At 49.1% G+C, this 24246-nt stretch overlaps 1 protein-coding gene across 1 annotated transcript in view; it reads left to right on the plus strand.

Annotated features, from left to right (window-relative positions):
* LOC115504521 (ATP-binding cassette sub-family A member 17-like) overlaps positions 1–24246 on the plus strand; it is a 76439-nt gene that overhangs the window by 27562 nt on the left and 24631 nt on the right. The window contains exons 12-17 of the mRNA XM_032591666.1: positions 2341–2495; positions 3876–4031; positions 4138–4348; positions 6016–6166; positions 11568–11666; positions 23212–23374. Of these exons, the coding sequence (XP_032447557.1) occupies positions 2341–2495; positions 3876–4031; positions 4138–4348; positions 6016–6166; positions 11568–11666; positions 23212–23374 (935 nt within the window). The remainder of the gene's footprint in view (positions 1–2340; positions 2496–3875; positions 4032–4137; positions 4349–6015; positions 6167–11567; positions 11667–23211; positions 23375–24246) is intronic.

Genomic DNA, 24246 nt, shown 5'->3' on the forward strand with positions numbered 1-24246 from the left:
GGGGCAGTACTGTCTCTAGACCGGGGTCCTTGTCAGATGCAGGCATTGCTGATGCCAGAGGCCTCTCCTCCTGTATGGACTTGAGGTCCTCGGCGCCTGCAGGGTGACCCAGCTAGACCCCCAGGCCACATGACTAAGGTCCTAGTGTTGTTCAAAGACAAAGACGTAAACCGTTTCCCCCGCCGCCCGCCCCATACACACACACAGACACACACACGCTCTTCCCGGGTGCTTCCCTCTCTGCTGTTCTCAGCAGTGGTTTCTGTATATGTGTGCTACCTCTGTCTCCCCCATCCCTCTCTCCAGAGAATCTGTTCTGTTTCCCTCTGGCCAGTGGTGCTTGGATCAGGGCTTGGCAAAGAACAGCCACGCGGTAAATACTTTTCAACGAATGACTGACTGAATGAATGAATGAACGTAATTGCAAGTCCTGCCACAATGTGGACCACGAATGACCTCTCAGAGATGAGCCACGGATTTCTACCGGCAGTGACACGGCACAGAAAAAAAGGCCAACGCGGCCCTGGAGAAAGTGGCACGGCTGAGAGACACGGAGCGAGACTGAATAGCCCTGAAGATGCTAAGCCGGGAAGGGAAAGCCTGGCTGAGGGCCCAGGACACTGAACATTGAAGGGCTTCTATGCATGGAGGCCCCAAAGTTGGCACAGGCCTGTTCTGTATCTGAAACCCCATTCCTCCACCCAGTAAAGCTATGTGGGTTTTGAAAAAAAAAAAATTCTAGGAGCTATTCTAGTATTGTAACTCTACATAAAAGGACTTCCGTATTTAACGTGGAAAGCATCACTGGTTTTCCTCCCCGTCCCCCAACCGCAAACAGTCACTGATGCTTTATCGTCCACAGGCAAAATGAAAGATCCCAAAACGCCATCAGTGGGTAATTTGGCAGGAAGTATCAAGAACCTGAAAGTCTTGTCCCCTCTTGGCCACCGAATCTACTGACATTGGTTTGGAGTCAGAAAGTGTATGGGGAGGAAGGCAGAGTTGAGATCCATGTTCATACTCACGAAACACTGCAAACTAGCTAAATACCTAAATACCTACTAGCATGGCGTGAATAAATACACAGGGTATATTCATAACAATGAAATCCTGTTAGCCTTCGCAAATTATATAGATCTCGTTGACGTGGAGAAATGGCCTCAATAGACCGTTTTGTGAAAAGGCCAGTTAAAAGAACCAGAATTTATATTTCCCAGTTTTGCTAGAAACTTAGCATGTGGGACAGCGTACGCATAAGAACGTAAGAACACAGCCGAAAGTATGCAAAACAATGTTAACAGCGGTCGTGTTTACAGGTTGGGATGTGCATAACCTTCGTCTGCTTTGCCCTTCTTCCTTTAACCTTGTTGCAATAGACATCTATGGCCTTTTTCAGTCTGAAAAAATACAACTTAAAATAAGAAAATGAGAATAGGGGGTGCCTGGGTGGCTCAGCCAGTTGAGCGTCCGACTTCGGCTCAGGTCCTGATCTCAAGGCTTGTGAGTTCAGGCCCCGCGTCAGGCTCTGTGCTGACAGCTCAGAGCCCGGAGCCTTCTTCAGATTCTGTGTCTCCTTCTCTCTCTGCCCCTACCCCACTTGTGCTCTCTGTCTCGTTCTCAAAAATAAACATTAAAAAAATGTTTTTAAAGAAACTGATAGGGGCGCCTGGGTGGCGCAGTCGGTTAAGCGTCCGACTTCAGCCAGGTCACGATCTCGCGGTCCGTGAGTTCGAGCCCCGCGTCAGGCTCTGAGCTGATGGCTCAGAGCCTGGAGCCTGTTTCCGATTCTGTGTCTCCCTCTCTCTCTGCCCCTCCCCCGTTCATGCTCTGTCTCTCTCTGTCCCAAAAATAAATAAACGTTGAAAAAAAAAAAAAAAAAAGAAACTGATAATAAAGACAGAGTACACAGATGGGCCGTATACACATCCCCACATGCCCCAGGGATCATTCGCGTGCTCCCTGGGGCTTACTGGGAATTTACACGGAATCAGTCATGGGTCTCAGCTCAAACCTATTAGACAACCCAAACGCCATCGTTCTGAACCACATTTCCACAGTAGCTCTTAATGCTCATCTCAGTGTAAGCATGACACGCACCCGTGTGTGTCTTCTTCACCGAGGCAGGCTGGCGCTCCTCAGACGTAGGAAGGAGGTCTCCTGCCTCCGCTGCCCCCACACATCCTCACTCACTGTCACAGATCATCTACGCCTCGGATGTTCCCAATCGTGACAAGCAGAGGCGGCCTGCACGCCAACAAACAGAGAGTGTCCTTACGCCCTTGCTCCGCCGCGTGCTCTGACTGCAGGTGACCTTTGGATATGTCTTCTCCTTGCTCCTAGGTCTTATTCCCCCTTCAAGTGGGTGTGTGTATATCAATGGATATGAAATTTCACGCAATATGGCACAGATCCGGAAGAGCGTGGGCTGGTGCCCCCAACACGACATCCTGTTTGATGACCTCACCGTAGCGGAGCATCTCTCTTTCTATGCTCAGGTGAGTCTGTGCGCGACAGGCCGTGGCTCCTCTGCGTCCTGGTGGTGGGAAGACAGGCTGTGGCTCCCTGACCCCAACCTCAGAGGGTCCTAAAACCTCTTTTGGACACTGTTCCCCAACCATTCGGGGAGGAGGAGAGGCAAGGGTTATCATTAGGGTAGGGTGATTATAAAGGATACAAGTCGGGACCAGCCGAACGAAGAGACATACACACAGGGTGAGGTCTGGGTGAGTCCCACGTGCGAAGCTTCCGTGTCCTCGGGACACATACCCTGCTGGCACGTCGCTGTGCAGGAGGGCAGCTCACTTAACCTTCCAGTGTCCAGTTTTGGGGTTTTTTTCTATTTTTTTAAAAATATTTTCGGGGCGCCTGGGTGGCTCGGTCGGTTAAGCGTCCGACTTCAGCTCAGGTCATGATCTCACAGACCGTGAGTTCGAGCCCCGCGTCGGGCTCTGGGCTGATGGCTCAGAGTCTGGAGCCTGCTTCCGGTTCTGTGTCTCCCTCGCTCTCTGCCCCTCCCCCATTCATGCTCTGTCTCTCTCTGTCTCAAAAATAAACGTAAAAAAAAAATTAAAAAAAATTTTTTTCATTTATTTTTGAGAGAGAGAGACAGAGCGTGAGTGGGGGAGGGGCAGAGAGCGAGGGAGACACAGAATCCGAAGCAGGCTCCGGGCTCCGATCAGTCAGCACAGAGCCCGACGCGGGCTCGAACTCACGGACCGCGAGATCATGACCTGAGCCGAAGTCGGACGCTTAACTGACTGAGCCCCCCGGGCGGCCCCAAGTGTCCAGTTTTTCTGGTGGGATTCGTCACAGAGGCCTGAGTGATGGGATCATGCAGCAGGTGACTGAACTCAGTCTGCAGCTTAGGCAGGCCGGCTGCGCCTGCCGGTCCGGAGTCAGCTCATTAGCATAAACTAAGGTGTGGCCCAAGGGTACAGCCCCGAATAAGGAGGACACACGCATCCCTCCAAGGGTGTAGAGGCCCCTCCCACTGACTGGGTGAAAAGCCAGCCAAACTCTTGCCTTTGCAACACTTAGATTTCTCATCTGTGGAACGTCCCCTGGATCCCGGGGGGTGGCTCCCACTTGGTCAGGAGGTATAATCCTTTCCTTCATACGCTGCTGTACTTGGTACTGATGAGACTCATATTCACATGATTCAAACCCCAAGAGCCTTGTGCCCATCCCTTTCCACGGAGGTAGTAAGTTTCTGGGGTGCAGTTTGTGCAGGTCGTAGCAAAATGCCTGTGGGACGGCTGGGCCCCTACCAGGGCGGCGTGGAGGGAAGTCGGGGCACGCGGCGCAGCGCGCGGAGGGAAGGAGGAGGCGCCGAGGCCGGGAGCCCCTGCCCGACGTCCCTGCCCCCGCTGTCTCAGCTGAAGGGCCTGTCCCGCCTCAAGTGCCCCGAAGAGGTCCAGCGGATGCTGCACGCCCTCAGCCTGGAGGACAAGCGGGACTCCCTGAGCAGGTGCCTGAGCGGGGGCCTGAGGCGCAAGCTGTCCATCGGCATCGCCCTCATCGCGGGCTCCAAGGTAGGCGGGCGGGAGGCCCCGGGGCGGGGCGCCCAGCACGGCGGGCGGCCACGGGGAGCCGCCGCCACCCCGCCACCCGCCACCGGCTCCTCGGCCCGGCCCGCAGGTGCTGATGCTGGACGAGCCCACCTCGGGCATGGACGCCGTCTCCAGGAGGGCCATCTGGGACCTGCTGCAGCAGCACAAGAGCCAGCGCACCGTGCTGCTCACCACGCACTTCATGGACGAGGCCGACCTGCTGGGGGACCGCGTGGCCATCATGGCCAAGGGGGAGCTTCAGTGCTGCGGGTCCTCGCTGTTCCTCAAGCAGAAGTACGGTGAGCGGGGCGGGCGGGGCCCTGCGGCCCGGGCCGGGGCCGGGAAGGGAGGAGGGGGCGCGGGAGCAGACTCAGATCTGGAGGCAGGACACTGATGTCTGAGTTCCGTTCTGTGGGTTCACGGCCTCTCCACCCACGCGGCCAGGGGTTTTATCCTTCTTCCACCGTCCTTTCCCGATGTGACAAGCGGAAGCTCAGGGACCGTGCTCCTCAAGGACTGAGCCAGCGTGTGCGAAGCACCTGTACAGGTGTGGGGTGTTTCTACAAGTGGCTCCCTTGTTTTCCTGGACCCCACGGCCTCCTGTGTCACTGCCGCCCCCATCCTTCCTCTGCCCCCTGACCGGGTGACCTCATTCGGCCTGCGGTCATCCTCTCTCCAGCCCGGACCCCTTCCTGAGCTCCCCGTGCGTGAACGCTGCCCAGCTCCGGCAGGCTTGTCCAAACCCTGCGCAGCCCCGGGCTCCCGCACTCTGCCACCACAGCCGCTGCCCACAGCACGGGCAGACGATGTCCTCTAGGATCTGGGCCAAAACCTTGCAGGCTCACTGACCCCTCCGTCTGTCAGAGCCCATATCCTATCTGTTCCCAAACCCTGGGGGCCTTCCCTTCCCTCACCTCCACGCCCGTCTAGCACCCTGGACTGGCTTCCATCCTCTCCTGGCCTGGATTGTCACACCTGCCTGCTGACCACCACCACTAACCCCCACTCCCCACCACCGCCCTGTTGTCAGAATGAGCCTGTCACTCTTCGGCTCAGCCCTGCAGTGACCTCCCCTCCCACCGAGAGCAAAAGCCAGAGTCCTAGGGGTGGCCCACGGGCCGTGCTTGGCCTGGTGTGCCCTGTTTAAAATCATACTCCCTGGGGGCACCAGGGTGGCTCAGTCAGTTGAGCGTCTGACTTCGGCTCAGGACATGATGTCACAGTTCATGAGTTCGAGCCCCCTGTCAGGCTCTGAGCTGTGAGCACAGAACCTGGAGCCTGCTTCGGATTCTGTGTGTCTCTCTCTCTCTGCCCCTCCCCTATTCATGCTCTGTCCCTCTCAAAAATAAACACAAAAAAATTTTTTTAAATCACATTCCCCAACCCTCCACACCCCGTCCCATGTCTGTCTTTCTTGACACATGGCTCATGTCACTAATACTCTATACATTTTCCCCGTGTATCTTATTGTTTGTCTCACACTCCTTTAATGAAGGCCCATGAGAGCAAGAACTCCTGACTGGTACCTAGAACAGTGCCTGTCTCATCGCAAGGGCTTGAGAAATGTTTGTTGAGTGGCCCCATCGCCAGCAACACGCTAGCAAGTGTCACTGGTGTCAGAAAGGACGTTCAAAACGCCAAAAGCATGATGTGATTATTACAGAGGTAGCCTTGTTCTTCACGTTGATGTGCAAGGCCTCTGCCAAGTCAGCTGCCCTCCATACAGCCCTCTGCCACGTCGGCCAGCATCGCTAAGTCCGTCATTACCACCTCCGGTCACGGAGGAGAAGGCCAGACCTTCCAGAATACCGGCCTTCAGAGGCCAGTTCGTTGTGTGAAAACAATTCCACCCCACGGGGCCCTCCAGCTCCACGTTCCCAGGGAGCCGCCCCTTCTGACCTACAGAAAAAGTAAGTGCAGCTACAAAGAGTAAGATTATTTCAGGCTCTTTGAAATGTTGTTTCAGGTGCAGGATATTACATGACTTTAGTGAAGAAACCTCACTGTAGCACAGAGAAGATTGCCCATCTGATTTATCACCACATACCCAATGCGGTTTTGCAGTCCAGCATTGGAGAAGAATTAACGTTTATTCTTCCTAAAAAGAGCATGCCCAGGTGCGGACCCCAGGGGGCGGGAGTACCTGTGTGTGTGCACGGGAGTACCTGTGAGCGTTCACGGGAGTGCCTGCGTGCGTGCACGGACTGTCCAGAGCCATCCCCCGTCTCTGTCCTCAGCAAGAGCTCTCTGTTCTGTGAGGGTCTGGACCCCCAGGCCTTTGGTACCTCCTGGAGAGACAGCACACTCCAGCCTAAGCACACTTGAAAATATGGGGCTCTGATCATGTCACCTCCATCCTTTAAAGCCCTCGATGGCTCCCAGAAGCCTTCAGGTTAAAGTCAAATTCTTAAATATGGCTTTACAGGGGCCCTTTTATTGGGTGACTGAGCTCAGATGAAGGTTTTACCTGATTTTCTTTAATTATTTCAGACCCCGGATAGGTTCCCGGCACCCCCCCAACACCCCATCCTCTGCATCATGTTGTTCTCAAGTAGGAATCTTACCTCCTACTTCACTATGAAGTCGAGAGCCAGCAAACAAGAACTCCGTCTCACTCCCACACAAGCCCACACTGGCTCCTTTCTTCCTTCCTTCCATCTTTTAACAGCCCAGAACGTGTCCCCTTCCTGCTGAAGGCTCACCCTTCAGCCCCAGCTGCGGGTCTACCCACCTTGCGTTCTCAGGAACGCAACTGCTTGACTCACCCCGCCCATCCACACCATCAACTCCTGTCTCCACTGGGTCACTTCCAGGAGCACCCGAACTCCCCACCGCCCTCTCCCCAGCCCCTGGCCCCCACCGTTATATACTTTCTGTCTCTAAGATCTGGACTGCTCTCACTGCCTCTTATGAGTGCCAGCGTGCACTTTCCCATTGGCTTTTGGATCTGTCCTTTCGTGACTGGCTTAGATCACTAAGCACAGTGTCCTCAAGGTTCAATGTTGTGGCGTCTTGCAGAATTTTCCTCCTCCCTAAGGCTGAATACTTTTCCCTTACACACACACCACGTTCTTTATCCATAGCGGACATGTGGGTTGCTGCCACATGTTAGCTATTGTGAATAATACTGCCATGAACATGGGTGTACGAGTATCCATTCACGACCCTGCTTCCCATTCTTTGGTGTATATTTCCTTGCCATTCATAGGTCTTCTTTGAAGCAATGTCTATTGCCCATTTAAAAAAAAAAAAAAACTTTTATTTATTCAGTAATGTCTACACCCAGCATGGGGCTCGAACTCACGACCCAGAGGTCGAGAGTTGCGCGCTCTTCTACCTGAGCCAGGTGCCCCCTGTTGCCCACTTTTGAATCGAGTTGTTCTTTGCGTTGAGTAGTAGGAATTTTCTATATATTCTGGATATTATCCTTGATTAGATATAGCATTTGCAATATTCTCTTCCATCCAGTGCGTTGTCTTTTTATTTTAAATGTTTTATTTATTTTTGAGAGACAGAGTGTGAACAGGGGAGGGGCAGAGAGAGAGAAGGACAGAGGATCTGAAGCAGGCTCTGCTCTGACAGCAGACAGCCCGACGTGGGGATCGAACCCGCTGGGCCGCCTTTTTACTCTGATGATAGTGTTTCTTGCTGCACAGTTGTTGCTTTTTAACTTTCATGACATCTGATTTGCTCATTTTTTACTTGTGTTACCATGCCCTTGGTGTCACATCCAAGAAGTTACCGCCAGATCCCATGTCATGAAGCTCTGTCCCATGTTTCCTCCTGAGAGTCGATTTTAGGTCTTACATTTAGGTCCTCGATCTATTTTGAGTTAGTTTTTGTATGTGGTGTTATGTAGGGTCCCATGTCATGCTGTTGCGTGGGGATGTCCAGTTTTCCCAGCCCCACCTATTGAAAAGACTGTCCTTTTCCCCTCACTGAATGGTCTTGGCAACTTCGTCGAAAACCATTTGACCATAAATGCGAGGACTTATTTCTAGGCTCTCTGTTCTTTTCCATCTATGCGTCCGTCTGCCTTTGTGCCAATATTGCCCTGCTTGGATTGCTGTCGCTTCTTAGATGGCCAGGGAGTGTGAGTCCTCCAGTTTTGTTCTCCTTTGAGATTGTTTTGGTATTCAGGGTCCTTTGAGATTCCATATGAATTTGAGGATGGCATTTTCTACGTCTGCAAACAACATCACTGCTTTTTTGGTAGGGACTGCACTGGATCTGCAGATTTCTCCAGCTGGTATTGACATTTTAACAAAATTAAGTCTTCCAGTCCATAAACAGGGGCTGTGTTTCCATGTATTTACAACTTCTTTCATTTCCTTCAGCAACGTTTTATAGTTTTCATCGTAAAAGTCTTTGACTTCCTTGATTACGCTGATTCCTAAGAATTTTTTTTTTGATGCTATAGGAAATGGGGTTATTTTTATAACTTCCTTTTCAGATCTGTTCATTGTATTTAGAAATGCAATGGATTTTTGCGCGCTGACTTTGTCTCCTGCTACTTTGCTGAATTCGCTTATTAGTTCTAACAGCTTCTTTGTAGCATCTTAGAGTTTTCTACATATAAGATCATGTCATCTGCAAACAGATAATTGTACTTCTTCCTCTCCAGTTTGGATGCTTTTTACTTCTTTTTCTTGCCTGACGGCTCTGACTACAGCTTCCAGTGGCACGCACATCAGACAGATTCTGCCAGCGCCGACGCCGTGCCAGGGGAGGGGCACATTCCGGGTCCCTCCCACTCTGCCGTCTTCCTGGCATCCCTGTCTCACACGTAGGCCCTCAGCCATGACCCAGCCTCCCCAAAACACAAGCGGCGGAGTTAAATTAGCGCTTGATTACAAAACGATACCTAGAAAATCCACAAATATTTGGAAATGCAACACCACACTTCTGAACAGCTTATGGGTCAAAGAGGAATTAGTAATGATTGGGGGGGGTGCTTGGGTGGCTCAGTTAAGCATCTGACTCTTGATTTTGGCTCAGGTTATGATCCCACAGTTGTGATATCGAGCCCCACATCTGGTTCCATGCTCAGCACATGCTCAGCACTTAAGAATCTGCTTAAGATTCTCTCTCTGTTTCTCTGCTCCTCCTCCACTCTCTCTCTCTAAAAAAGAAAGAAAGAGAGAGAGAGAGAGAGAGAGGAAGCTCAGAATACAGAGAAGGAAAGAAATAATAAATACGAGGAGAGCAAATGATGAAATAAGAAGCAAAAGAAAAAATCGAGAAATCTAAAATCGCCAGACATTGTTTATTAAAAATATTAATAAAAGTGACAAGCCTCTGCCAAAGCCATTAAAGAAAAAAAGAAGAAAAGACAAGAACCAGCCACAGGAATGAACAGACCATTCCGCACACCGACTGCACAGTCAGGATGGGACATGGAGAAAAGATCACAGACAAATTGGATTTGGATACAACAGGCTGATTCCTTGAAAAACACAATCCACCAAAACTGACACCAGGTGGGAAAGACGAGGACGAATCACCGTGCATCTACCGACGAGATCAAATTTGCAACGACAAATGTTCCCGAAAAGAAAATGCCAGGTCCCATCAAACGCCGAGGAAATTAAAAAAAAAAAGAGAGAGAGGGAGAGAGAGAGAGAAGGGAGCAGCTCCCAACCCGTTTAAGGGCATGAGTCTCCAGTAGCAAAACTCTGGCACATGAACACGAACACAAAGTCTTTAGCAAAATTACGAGCCGGCAAATGGACCTACCTGGGGATCCCAGGACGGCTTCGCACCCAGGTCTGGGGCCTCAGCGGGGATTCCCAGAAAGCCTTCCAACTGGGACCGGTGGGCAGCACATGGACGCGATCCTCCCGGGCACGGCGGCCCAGGGCTCCGAGAAACCACGGCAGAGCCCGTGGGCTTCCTCTGACCCGACCCCCATCGCTTCCACCCAAATGTCGGTCAGCAGGAGAACCAGCACTCACACTGGGGCATATTGCTTTTGGCGAACACTCACCCACAGAGACACACAATGAACAATAATACACTAGCAATGCGTGCAAACCACACGGTCAAACCTCAGAAACAAGTTGCATAGAGGAAACCAGACCCAAAGTAGACGAAGATTCCACTTATGTGAAGACAAAGACCGGGTATGGGGAACCTCTGGTGGTGGAAATAGAGACACTGGTCATCTGCGGGCAGGAGACGGAACCTTCTGGAGGGGGCAGCAGGAACACTGTGTAGGGTGACGGAAAGGCCCACCTCCTGGGGCACCCGGGTGGCTCAGCCGGTTGGGGGTCCGACTTCAGCTCAGGTCATGATCTCACAGTTCGTGAGTTTGAGCCCCACATCGGGTTCTGGGCTGACAGCTCAAAGCCCGGAGTCTGCTTCAGATTCTGTGTCTCCCTCTCTCTCTGCCCCTCCCCCACTCACATTCTGTCTCTCTCTGGAAGATAAACATTAAAAATATTTTTTAAAAAAGTAACATCACCTCTTGACTGACACGAGAACAAGGCATCTCACTACGTGGAAATTGTGCTCCAATTTTTCAGAAGGGACATACTGACCTTGTCGCAAGACAGTAGCAATCGAGCACAATTTCAGTAAACGGACACTGAACACACAGCACAGGCCGGCTGCTCTGCAAGGTGCCCTTACGTTCACTGTGCTCTTTACGACTCGGTGCATGAGGTAGTCTCTACCCTACAGATGAGGAGAGACTCGGGACGTGAAAGAGCTAGCCCAGAGTCACACAGCCAGGCAGCGGCAGAGTCCGCACATAGACCCAGCCACAGTCAGTGCACTGTGCAAGCTCTTAACGCACCTGCCGCCCTTGGGGGCGGACGAGAACGCCGTGCAGCCTCATGAGGGCATCGGGCATGCGAGCGGGGTTTCTTACAGGCACTTTGCTGGCCTGGACACTGGGCTGTGAGGGAGCAGATAGGAGATTGTGGGTTTCTTAATATCACACAAAAAGCCACGATCCATTCATGCATGCATAAGGAAGGGTTTGAGATCAGCAGGTTGTTAAGAATTAGCTCCTTTCCTCATTTACCGTAACAGTAGGAAAACCAAAACAAAAAAGAGCACTCACTGTCTTTGGAGAGAACGGCCTGGGTTTGTGTCCTGTCTCCGCTGTGTGGTCTTGGGGAAGTCACTTAACCTCAGCACTGTCTTCAAAGAGCTGTGGAGACAATTGACGGAGTTCATAGGTGGAAAGGGGCTTGGAATGGCCACTGGGCCTTAGTAGCACTCCAAAAAGAGTAGGAAAGAGATGGAATGATATTCGCACAACGTGCGAGGTGTGTGTGCGATTTACCCTCACAGAAACATTCTGGAGTAAATGCTGTCACCCTCACCCTCACCGGTTCAAGTTCAGAGTCCTGAAGCTAGAGGGCGACCAAGCTGAGATTTGAACAAGGTCCATCTCGACTCCACAGCCCCCGCTCTTTGCCCTGCGGAAAGCTCAGGGTGACGGTGATGGTGGGGCGGGGGTGGGGGGGTCCCCTTGCACCTGTGAGGAATAAAACCTCTCTTCCCTTCCAGGTTTGCATCTCTATTTACCGAGTTGGAACAGAGGCAGGTGGAGCTGGGGATCGCCAGCTTCGGGGCCTCGGTCACCACCATGGAGGAGGTCTTCATTCGGTAAGCAAGGGTGAAACTGTCACGCATCTACCCGTGGACCGGAGCCCGGCTCCTCCTTGGAGCGCCCTTGCTGGGCAGCCTCCCAGCCTCTGATGAGGACTTCCAGCGAAAGGGGTACGGCTTAACAGAGAAAGCGTTGAACGCAATACCACTTTCTAGGAGTGGCGTATCATGTGGGATGTCGTTGACTATAATTGACTCAGCTGGTTTATGCGGCTCTGGAGTTGGCTTATTGGTCTGATTTTTTTTTTTAATGTTTATTTATTGTTGAGAGAGAGAGAGAGAGAGAGAGAGCATAAGCTGGGGAGGGCAGACACACACACACACACACACACACACACACACACACACACACACAGAATCCGAAGCAGGCTCCGGGCTCTGAGCTGTCAGCCCAGAGCCAGACACAGGGCTCGAACTCAAGAACTGCGAGATCATAACCTGAGGCAAAGTCGGACGCTTAACCAACTGAGCCACTCAGGCGCCCCTGATTGGTCCAGTTTGACTGTCACGAGGCAGGACACAGGCTTACTTCTAGGAAGGCCGTGAAGGGGCACTCTAGGAAAGCCAACCAGAAGACCAAAGAAGGCCAGAGAGGGGCGATGGGAACAGGTCAGTGTGACTTGATCCAGTCTGGCAATATCTGTCTTTTAACTGGACCGTGTAGGCTATTTGCAAGTATTGTGACTGATATGTTCGATTTTATATCTATCATTTTATTTGATATTTCCCACTAGTCTTCTCCTCCCCTTTTTGGGTTATTTCTCCTGATTCTATATTTTCCTTCCCCACACTACTTGGAAAGTATACATTCTTACTGCATTATGGTAGCGGTCAGCCTAGACATTGAGACACATAAGAGTGAATTAATATCTTTACTCTGCTTCTGGAAAACGCCAAGACCTTGGGACGCGCACATATCCCACCATCACCAGCTTGTATATAGCATATATTTTAATTCTCTCTTTTTTTTCAACACCACAAGACAGTATTATTGGTAGAGAAAGCCAATGGTCACTTAAACTCATGTGCACGTATACCTGCCTCTGTGTTCTTCCCTCTTCTCGGGTAACTGTCCTGCCCACAGTACAGTCTTCACAGCACCCTTCAGCGCTTTTATGCGGGTGCCAAACACACTTGTGTGGGGTTTCCTGGGGGCCCTGGAAATGATTTTAGTTCTCTACGTTTTGAAGGATATTTTCACCAGATTGAAAGTAATCTTCCATCGGTGCTGAAAATACTATTTCGCGGACTCTACTCCTGTGGCTGAATATGAGCTGTGGGTCTAACCCTTGTTCCTTTGAAAGAAATCGGGCCGCTCTGCTTCTGATGTTATGCAACTTAACCACGGTGTATCTCCGTACGGTTTTCCTTTTAACTATCCTGCTTGACATCTGATGGACTTCTGGCCACAGATGGAACGTCTTTCACGATTTCCCACGTGTGAGGCCACCGCCTGCTCCCATGGTGCCTTGCTCCTCACCGTGGGACAGGTGTTTCTTCTCTCACCATGGGACAGGTGGGATCCTCTCATTCTGTGTGCTGGGTGAGTCTGCCCTTCCTTTCCCCCTCTCTGGCCCTCTGGTCTCCCGGAGCCGCGTGCTGGCTCAGACCCTCCGACTTACCACCCAGGTCGCTCTTCCCTCTTCAGCTGTTTTCCATCCTCAGCTTGACACTTCCTTTGGGTTCTCTTAAATAATTACGTTTTTACTGAAGCATGACAAACGTACCAAAAGGTGCGTAAACACCAAGCCTCTGGCTCAGTTTTCTTCCGGAGTTCCTGGACTTCTTGTGTGCTCTGGATAGAGGTCCTCTGTCGGGTACGTTTTCTTCCCAGCCCGTGGCTGGCCTGTTCCTATTTTCGGAGCCCACCCGTAGGTCAGAGTCATGCTGCTACTCTCTCCTCTAGGAACGTTACCATTTTAGCTTCCGCATTATATCTGTGCCCCCCCACCCGGTGTTAACTTTTCTGTGCAGTGTGACAAGAGGCTGAGGTTCATTTTCTTTTTTCAGTTCATTTATTTATTTGGGGGAGGGGGCAAGGGGCAGAGAGAGAAGGAGAGATAGAATCCCAAGCAGGCTGCATGCTGTCAGCACAGAGCCCGACTCGGGGCTCGAACTCAGGAACTGTGAGATCATGACCCGAGCTGAAGTTTGACGCTTAACCAACTGAGCCACCCAGGCGCCCCAAGGTTTATTTTCTTGCACGGGGGTACCCAGTCGTGACGGAACCACTTGGGGAAGAGACTTCCTTCCAGGCTGAATTGTTTGGATGCCTTCACCAAAAATCAATTGACTGCATATGTCCATTTCTATGCCCCCCTCTTCTGCCCCACGCCAGACCCACGCGGTCGAGATTACCGCAGCTTTACAAAGGACATCTTGAAGTCAGGTAGTAGATAGTTTCTCCGGTTCTGTTTTTTGAAGATGGTTTTGGCCATTATAGGTCGTTTGGGCTAACATGTAAATTTAAAAATAAACTTGTCAGTTTCTATTTAAAAAAAAAAAAAAGAACTTGTTGGAAAGCTGGCTCATCGGTTACAGCAGAAACACCACGCTAATGCAAGGTGTGAACAGTACGGAAAAGTCGGCAGCAGGGGAGAGAAGAAGTATATGGGAACTCTGTGCTTTCTGCTCAGTTTTTCTGCAAACCTAAAACCATCTAAAATATAGAGTCTTTTTTTTTTAAACTGCTGGGAATATGACCGGTACTAGGTTGAATGTATATATCAATTTGGGGACAATGGACATCTGAAACATGCACCGTGCCAATCCACAGGTACTCTACACAGCCTCCTTTATCTGGGAGGTCGTCTATAATTTTTATCAGCCATCTCTTGCATTTTCCAGAAGCTCTGCCTAACTTTTATTAAACTTATTCCTAAGTATTTCAATTTTTTTCAAAGGGATGGATATGGATCTCTCAATTTCATTTCCAATCACTTGCTGCAGATCTAGAAATCATTTTTTAAGTTATTGATATCTAGAAATATTGCTTAACTCAGTAGTTCAAACAATTTTGGGTTGACTTCCTTAGTATTTTGGATATAACCACCATGTCATTTAAAGACAGTTTTACTTCGTATTTTCCAGGCTTCATGCCTTTTGCTTGCTTATCTCACTGCGAGGGGCCTCAGCATAACACCGAGTCCAAGCAGAGAGGGGGGACGTCCTCAGCTGGTTAGGCAGAAGCGCTTCCTTGTAAGATAGTTTTTATATAGTTTATTTTCAGCCATACATATATTCAACTAGGGATCTGAGATATAAATTTCCCTTTGAGCTTCACGTGCCTGCGGTCGCACAGTTGTTTGATATGTAATCTTTTCTTCCCCATCCAGTTAGAAATATGTTTAATTTTCTATTGTGGTTTCCACTCTGACCTGTGGTTTATTTAGAACGGTGTTTCTTAATTTCCAAACTCGTGGAGAGTTTTGTTTTTTTTTACTGTTCCTATTCAGGGGCACCCGGGGGCTAAGTCGGTTAAGCATCTGACTCTTGATTTCAACTCAGGTCATGATCTCACAGTTCATGGGTTCGAGCCCCGCATCAGGTCCTGTGCTGACAGCTCAGAGCGTGGAGCCTGCTTGGGATTCTCTCCCCCCACCCGCAGCTCTCTGTCCTCCATTCCGCTCATGCGTGTGCGCTCTCTCCCTCTCTCAAAAATAAATAAACTTATAAAATGTTTTCTTGCTTTATTTTGCCTTGTCTTGTTAACATACGTGATTTCTAACCCAATTTCACTGTGGCCCGAGTACATACTCTGTATAGCCTCCTTCTTTCAAAATGCTTGAGTCTGTGGCTCACCTTACCTTCCATTTTTGTAAAATTTCCTATGTTCTTGAAAGAACGCGCATTCGGCAGTGGCTGGGTGCAGTCTTTTGTGTATGGCGACTAGGTCTGACTGTTAATCGTGGTGTACAAATCTCCTGTGTCTTTTTAAAAAAATGATTATCTGCCTGTTCTCTGGGTTCCTAGAGGTAACACGCTGATTTTAACTTTGTCCAGTTTTGCTTTGTTTTTAAGCGACTGCATCAGGTGCCTACGCATTTAGAATTGTTAACATATTTTGCTGGTAAGCCCAACAACTGAACATCCATCTAGTTGTATATACTAGCTTTGTTTTGGTTCAAAGTCGTGAGTAGGTTCTTATCCACCCATTTGCATTCGGTCTTCCCGTGGCCGTATTTTAAGTGCACTTCTTGTCAACAGCGAATCGCTGAAATTTCAGAAAACAACTCCTTCATCCATCTTTCTCTTTTAACTGGAACCTCGGGGCCTTGACAACTGATGAAAATCCCAGTTCACTGGGTTGCAAATCTGCCATATTACTTGCTGTTTTCTGTTTGCCTACCAAGTCCACATTCACTTTCTATTTCCTTTCCAACTTTGGGGTGCACTTAATATTTTTTAAATGTTTATTTTATTTTGAGAGAGACAGAGCAGCATGCGTGTGAGCAGGTCAGGGGCAGAGAGAGGGTGAGACACGGGGCTGGATCCCACGAACTGTGAGATCATGACCCTAACCGAAATCAAGTCAAGACGCGTAACTGAGTGAGCCAAGCAGGAGCCCCTAATCCATATATATATCTATATCTATATCTATATCTATATCTATATCTATATCTATATATCTTTTAGTTTGTATTTTCTCCTCCATTAATTTCAAATTTGTAAATTATGTTCTCCTTCTCTTAGTGGTTATCCTAAGATTACCACGTACACTCATAACCTATTACAGTTTACCATAAACGCATAGGCTCAGCGCATTCCAGACAACATAGGCCCACTGCTCCTTCAACTACCCCGACTCTACCTCCAGAGTTATGTACCATTTGGTTTGTGTATTTCAATCCTGTACATATTTTAAAACCCATCATATGTCATGATGTTTTGGGCCATCGGTATTCACTTGAATTTACCATATATTTACCCTCTGTGTCACTCTCTATTCCTTCATTCACCGTTAAGCTCCCACCTAGGATGGTCTCTCTGCCTGAACAATACCTTCTCCCTCCAGTGGCGGTTTTCTGGTGACAAAAATCTCAGGGTTGTTGCTTGCTCGAAAATAGACAGGTGGCCTGCATTTTTGAAGAGCATTTGACCCATAGATAGAATTTTAGGTTGGCAGGGCTCTTTCCAACGCTTCTGCGATCCAATGTCTTCCTTTTCAACAGATTTCAACAGATTCAACAGATACGATTTACAGACTGTCACGTTACTCAATGATTCATATAGTAAATTCGATGACTTCCAATAAATTTACATAAGTGTGACCATATCGCTCCATAAAGATCTTTTGTGTTCCCTTGCAAACATGCCCGTTCCCATTTCTAGCCCACGGCCACTGCCTATGTGTCCCATTCCATTGTCTTCTGACTTCCATTATGTCTATTGAGATGTCAGCTGCCAGTATTATTGTTATTCTTTGAGCACAATCTGTCCTTTACCCCTGGCTGCTTAAAAAGAAATTTTTAAATGTTTATTTTTGAGAGAGAGAGAGAGACAGACAGAGACAGAGCATGAGCAGGGGAGGGGCAGAGAGAGGGAGACACAGAATCCAAAGCAGGCTCCAGGCTCTGAGCTGTCAGCACAGAGTCCAAAGTGGGGCTCGAACCCATGAACCGTGAGATCATGACCTGAGCTGAAGTCAGAAGCTCAACCGACTGAGCCACCCAGGCGCCCCGATGATTTTATTTAAAAAACTTTTTTTTAAATGTTTATTCATTTTTGAGAGACAGAGAGAGACAGAGCATGAGCGGGGGAGTAGCAGAGAGACAGGGAGACACAGAATCCGAAGCAGGCTCCAGGCTCTGAGCTGTCAGCACAGAGCCTGATGCAGGGCTCAAACTCACAGACCGCGAGATCATGACCTGAGCCGAAGCTGGACGCTTCACCGACTGAACCACCCAGGCGCCCTACTCCTGGCTGCTTTTAGTAGTGATCTTTGTCTTAGGTTTCCAGCATTTTTACAATGACGTGGCTTTACGTGTCTGTCCTTGTGCTCGCCGGCTTAGGATCTTTACCACTTTTTACCCTGGGGTCTGCTGGTATTGCCAGTTTTGGAAAATTCTCCACCAACATCTCTCCAACACGTTCCTTCTCATCTACCCTCTCGTTCCTCTCCTCCTGGGACTACTAATTACACATGATTTTTACCTCTCCCCTGTCTCACGTCTGTTATACCCCCCACTGTTGGGGGCCTGTGTTTATTTATTATCTATTGCTAAGTAACAAATTTCCCTAAAGTGTAGCAGCCTTGAAATAGCCAACATTCATTACCTTACGGTTTTCTGTGGTTCAGGAGTCCAGGAGCAGGTGGACAGTCAGTTCTGGCTCAGGGCCTGTTGGGTGGGAGTCGAGCTGTGAGCCAGGCCCGTGGTCTCTGGAGGCTGAGCAGGTGGAGAGTCCACTTCCAAGATCACTGCTAGGGTTGTTGGCCGGCCTCGGTTCCCCAGCATCTCTCGGTCTCAGTGTGTCACCGTGTGGACCTCTTCCCGAGTTGCCGAGTGACCTCGTGATATGGCAACCGGATTCCCCCATGGTGAGTGATCAGAGAAAGAGAAAGGGAAGCCGTGACCAAGAAGGAAGACTTAATCCCCTCCTGCCCTCGTCTTGGAAGTGATGTTTTATCACATTGCTGTACTCCACTCGTTGGAAGGGAGTCTCTAGGTCCAGCTCACAATGAAGGGGAGGGGATTAGCACAGGCAACAAAAGCAAAATTAAACAAGTGGGACTACATCAAACTAAAAAGTTTCTACACAGTGTACACACACACACACACACACACACACACATACACACACGAGAATATTATTCACCCATTAAGAAAAAGGAAAATCCTGCCATCTGAAGCAACATAAATGGGCCTTGAGGGCATTATGCACAGTGAAATAAGCCAGACAGAGAAAGACAAATCCCGCATGATCTCACTCATGTGTGGAATCCTGAAAGAAACCAAACTCACAGAGACAGAAGAGATCCGTGGTGGCCGGAGCAGCAGGTGGGGGTGGGTGAGGGAACTGGGCAAGGGGAGGCAAAGGCACAAACTTCCAGTTACAAGAGAAGTAAGGAGAGTATGGTGACTGTGGTTAACAACACTGTATTTATTGTATATCCGACAGTTAGCAAGAGAGTAGATCTTAAAAGTTCTCACCACAAGCAAAAATACCCTAAGTCTGTAAGGTGGACGCTAACTGAGCTTAATTGTGTGACGGTTTCACGTATATACATATATCGGGCCATTACGTTGTGCACCTTAAACTTACACAAGGTTAAATGTCAATTATATTTCAATAAAACCGGGAGGAGACTGAGGGAGGTCATGACAGAGCATGAGCATTTGGGGTTTGGAGGGCCAGTCAGAGGCCGCCCAGCACAGTGCGGAAGCTCTCGGACCAGCTCTTAGTCTGTATTTAATCTGTTTGGAGACACCGTGGTGTGGTGGCCGCCAACGTCCCGCTGTAGAAAACTCCCCTCCCTTCCTTCCTGGAATTCAGTCTCAATAAATGACAGTCTTATTTCTTAAACATCCCCTCCAGCAAAAAATCCGACCAGCAGAAACTGAATGAGGAAAAATTCAGAATACAAACTTGACACAACGTTTCACGGGGCCAAAGAAAATATCATGGCAAAGTGCTGTGTGGCTCCTGTCTTTCCCCACACACCTTCCTCGGGTACCAGCTGAAGCCCTGAAGAGAGGCCACGCAAATCCTGATAATGCTCACTAACATCCCCCAATCTGTAGGAAAGCTAACGAAAGGACAAGTAGAAAGCCTAGAAAAGTCCAGGAGAAATGGTCTGGTTGAGAGCAGAGGCGGGGTCTCGGCACAGGCGGGGCCTGCCGGGCTAGCCATCTCTGTAAATAGGGCTGACCCATAAAGGCAGCAAGGTTTGGCGGAACTGACGAGTGAGTAATGAGGCTAGCTCACGAGAGACACTGTACCTCTATCTCTCCGTCTTGGACCGCTCAGGCTGGGAGAAGCCAGCCACCGTCTTGGGAGGACACTCACACGGCCTCAGGGAGAAGTCCACGTGGCCCGGAACCGAGGCTTTTGCCAACAGTCAACAAGGAATCGAGGCCCCTGCCAGAGGTGTGCTGGAGCTGGCTCAGCTCAGCTCACGAGAGCCGAATATTAAATTATCAAGAATTTTGTGAACCAGCTAAACACGGCTCTTATTAAAAATTCAATTGCATAAGCTGGTAAATAAATCACGATAAAAAACTGTAGTACAATTCTGATATCAATTCCAAAGTGTGGGGCAGGGTTTAACATTTACTTATTTTTGAGACAGAGAGAGAGAGAACGAGCAAGGGAGGGGCAGAGAGAAAGAGAGAGAGAGAGAGAAGGAGACACAGAATCTGAAGCAGGCTCCAAGCTCTGAGCTGTCGCTATAGAGCCCAATGCGGGGCTCGAACCCACAACGTGGAGATCATGACCTGAGCTGAAGTCGGAAACTTAACCGACTGAGCCCCCCAGGCACCCCAGTTTTGTTTTATTTTTTTGCACACCACCAAGCAGTTAACTTCACCCTGACGCTCTCTCTCTGGAGAACAGCATCAGAACCCACAGCTTAAGGGCTCAGTCCTGCAAGAACGCCCCCACTCCCTGACTCTAGACCCCAGGCACAACTTCATGTGGTCACCTGTGCTTCTGACCCACCGGCCATAAACTGGACGTTCCCACAACTGCTTCTTCAATTAACTCACTAGAATGGCTCACAGAGCTCACAAAAACACTGACATCTACCAGTTCATTATACAGAACATGATACAGGAGCCAGATGAACACACACACAGGGCAACGGTGCGAAGCGTCCGTGCTCTCTGACGGCACTGCTCTCCCGGCACCTCCCGGGACACCAACCCGGAAGCGTTTTGGGTTCTCTGCCCATTTGGGTTTTTGTGGAGGCTTCATTACACAGGTATAATTGATTGATTAAATCATTGGCCGCTGGCACTTGAACTCAATTTCCAGCCCCTGTCCCTTCCCAGGAGGCTGGGAGGGGGGCCTGAAAGTTCCAACCCTCGAATCCCATGGATGGTTCTCTCGGCAACCAGTCCCCATCCTCAGGTCCTTTCCAAAGTCACCTCGGTCACACAACACAACACAACTCAACACGCCTTACCTGAGGTCACCACTTAGGAACGTATAAATGTTTTGGGAGCTCAGTGCTAGGAACAGAAGACTGAACATAAATTTCCTGTTATAAGATTATAAAGCTACAAGTTATAAATCAAAACACTGTAAATGGCAATACACAAGACGTCACGGTTTGGCTACATTGTACTATTATCAGTGCTCTTAAGGTTTTTTACGTCTACTTAAATCCGCATGATGGACGTGCTGTGTCGATAATTTGAAATCAACCATCATGCGTGAACTTACGTCATGGAACCGGGTAAACAGGAAACACTAGGGTTTAATTTAACATTTTGTTGATTGTCTAGATTAAGAAAGGGGTGGCGAAAATGTTAATAATGCAAACTAAGTTGAAAAGTGTCTCCTATCCCGAGCCATTTCATTAAGAACACAAAAACTTAGGGAAATATTCTTCCAGCATTAGAACAGTAGTATTCAAGTCAGCAACAGTGTGGCTTGCCTGGGGGATGCACGAATGAAGTTCTGACACACACCACTGCTATTCACTTTTATCCTCATCATTAATGCGAATTAAAACCAACATCCTTATCAGAACTCCACTGGTAGAGGGGCACCTGGGTGGCTCAGTCGGTTAGGTGACTGACTTTGGCTCAGGTCATGATCTCACAGTTTGTGAGTTCAAGCCCCGCGTCGGAGCCCGGAGCCCTTCGGATTCTGTGTCTCCCTCTCTCTCTCTGCCCCTCCTCTGCTCATGCTCTGTGTCTCTCTGTCTCTCAAGAATAAACGTTAAAAAAAAATAATAAAAAAAAACAACTCCACTGGGAGAGCCAGCTGTTAAGCCAGCCACGCGAGGGCACCGTCTTGGGAGTGGGGCCTCCCGCCCCAGTCCAGCCTTCAGACCACTGCAGCCCAGGCCCAGAGCTCGACTGCAGCCTCCTGAGAGCCCCGGAGACAGCACCACCCTGCCGAGCCACTTCCGAACGCCTGGCCCACAGAACTGTGTGACGCAGCAAACGTTTACGGTTGTTTTAAGCTGCTAAGTTTGGGGAGAATCTGGGCCACACCGCCATTTACAGAACTCTATTGCAGGGAAAATGAGCTACAATTTACTGCACTGTTTCGTTGTGACGCACTCCCAGGAGTAGAATAACCGACCTGAAGATTATGAGTAAAAATATATTTCTCGGCTTCCGAACGGTTTGCTGCCCGCAAGGAATACCTCTTTTGGCCTAGGGCGGGGTTCGGCAAACTTCTTCCTGAAAATCCAGAGTACACGTTTTAGGCTACTGTGGGTTTAGTGGCATAATCAAGGATATTATGTAAGTAATTAGATAACCATCTAGCATGTAACCATTTAAAAACGTAAAATCCTTTCTGAGCTCAGAGCCAAACAAAAATAAGACCTCAGGCTACAGTGCTACGTGTCATACTGGGGTTTATGAGTCTTGCTCATAAAGTAGATATTAAGGGACATTTCATTTTTGTTTTAATTTGCATATGGCATCTTTATAGGAAAATAATGAAATCTATTCATGCTAACGTTGCCTCAGTTCTTTGGAAAAGCCATTGGTCAGTTAATTCAATATTTACTCGGGACCTATTTAAGAACTTTCTGTGGGCTCCTGGGGGGCTCAGTTGGTTAAGCACCCGACTACGGCTCTGGTCATGATCTCACCGTTCGTGAGTTCAAGCCCCACGTTGGGTTCTGGGCTGACAGCTCAGAGCCTGGAGCCTGCTTCAGATTCTACGTCTCCCTCTCTCTCTCTGCCCCTCCTCGGCTTGCACTCTGTCTCTCTGTCTCTCTCTCTCTCTCAAAAATAAATAAATGTTTTTTTAAAATTAAAAAAAAAGAACTTTCTAGTCAAAATATGCTTGCTAGCAGTATATCATCTGGGTGCAGCTCCTTTTTCCTCAATATTCTTTAATTAATTAAGTAAGTAATTAATTTTTTAGAGAGTGAGTGCGCACTAGCAGGGGAGGGACAGAGGAAGGAGGGAGGAAGGGGGAGAGAGAGAGAGAGAGAGAGAGAGAGAGAGAGAGAATCCCAAGCAGGCTACACACCGTCAGCTCAGAGCCTCGATGCGGGGGCTCGAACCCACGAAACTGCGAGATCATGACCTGAGCCAAAATGAAGAGTAAGACGTTCAACCAACTGAGCCACCCAGGTGCCCCAAGAGAAAGAGTATCTCAAGCAGGCCCCACACACGCTCAGCATGGAGCCTGATGCAGGGCTCGATCCCACAACCCTGGGATCATGAGCTGAGCTGAAATCAAGAGCTGGAGGCTCAAGCAATTGAGCACCCAGGCGCCCCTGCCCTCGTTATTCTTGTCCTAACTTCTTTCTTTTCTTTCAAATTTTACATGACGTTGTCTCTTTAAATCCAAACAAAATGAAGCGAGATGTGATTTTGCAAATTTGCGTTTCTGTTTCCATTTGGCTTAGGGTGAACAAGCTGACAGATTCCAGCACAGAAATCCAAACCCTCAAGATTCCCTCCATTCAGTCTCACCACCTGATCGGCGGGGTTCCTGTCAACAGAATCAAACGTATTCACTCAAGGATCTTCTCCATAGCATCCGGCCTGCCAATCCATCACAACACTGGGGTGAGCAAATATCTCACATGCATGCCAGGGGGCAGATTTGGGGTTAACTCTTAGAATCATCCTGTTCTTTGGTCAAGAAGTCCAGGTCACCCACCCTTTGCCAGGGGCTTGAGGAGAAATGTGTAGATCTTAGGCACGAAAGAGGCCCGGCCAGGTTCCCGCAAGGCCATGCTCTCAGCTCTAGTTCAGAGACAATGCACTATTGTTTCCTGGCCACGATTAACTCAGTGGAAGAAAGTACCAGAAAAGGACACAGTAAAAGGTCTTGGCCCTTCCTCTTACCAAAAAGAAGAAAGAATAAAAGCACTGAAACTACCAGCCAAAAAAAGCATATTTAATCTTCCCGTTTTCATATTTCACTGTGAAACAGATCACATATCACACCTGGAGTTTAAGACGTATCTATTTTAGTGTTTTATTTTATTATTTTTGAGGGAGGGAGAGGTGGAGGGAAGGGCAGAGGGGGGGTGTGAGGGCAGAGGATCCGAAGCAGGCTCTGTGCTGAGATCAGAGAGCCCGACACGGGACTCAAACTCACCAACTATGAGATCATGACCTGAGCTAAAGTCAGATACTTAACCAACCGAGTCACCCAGGCGCCCGACGATTTTTTTAAAACATCCTTATGAAGTATATGGATAACCTGTAATGTTCTTTTGTTATCGAAAAAAAAAAGGGTATTGATACGCACCTTACAAAATGGTCTCGATTTCGCCACCTACAAGGTATGACTGTAAAATAGTGAGACTGGTTTTCATGGGTTAGGGAAGAGATTGACTGCACTGTTCCACAATCTTGAATCATGTATAAAAGGGGCCTCTGAGTTGGAAAGGGTCTCAGGGCCATGTAGGCCAGCCGCCTGTCCTGTCCAG

The sequence above is a fragment of the Lynx canadensis genome, chromosome E3 (genome assembly GCF_007474595.2).
Source record: "Lynx canadensis isolate LIC74 chromosome E3, mLynCan4.pri.v2, whole genome shotgun sequence".
NCBI lineage: Eukaryota > Metazoa > Chordata > Mammalia > Carnivora > Felidae > Lynx > Lynx canadensis.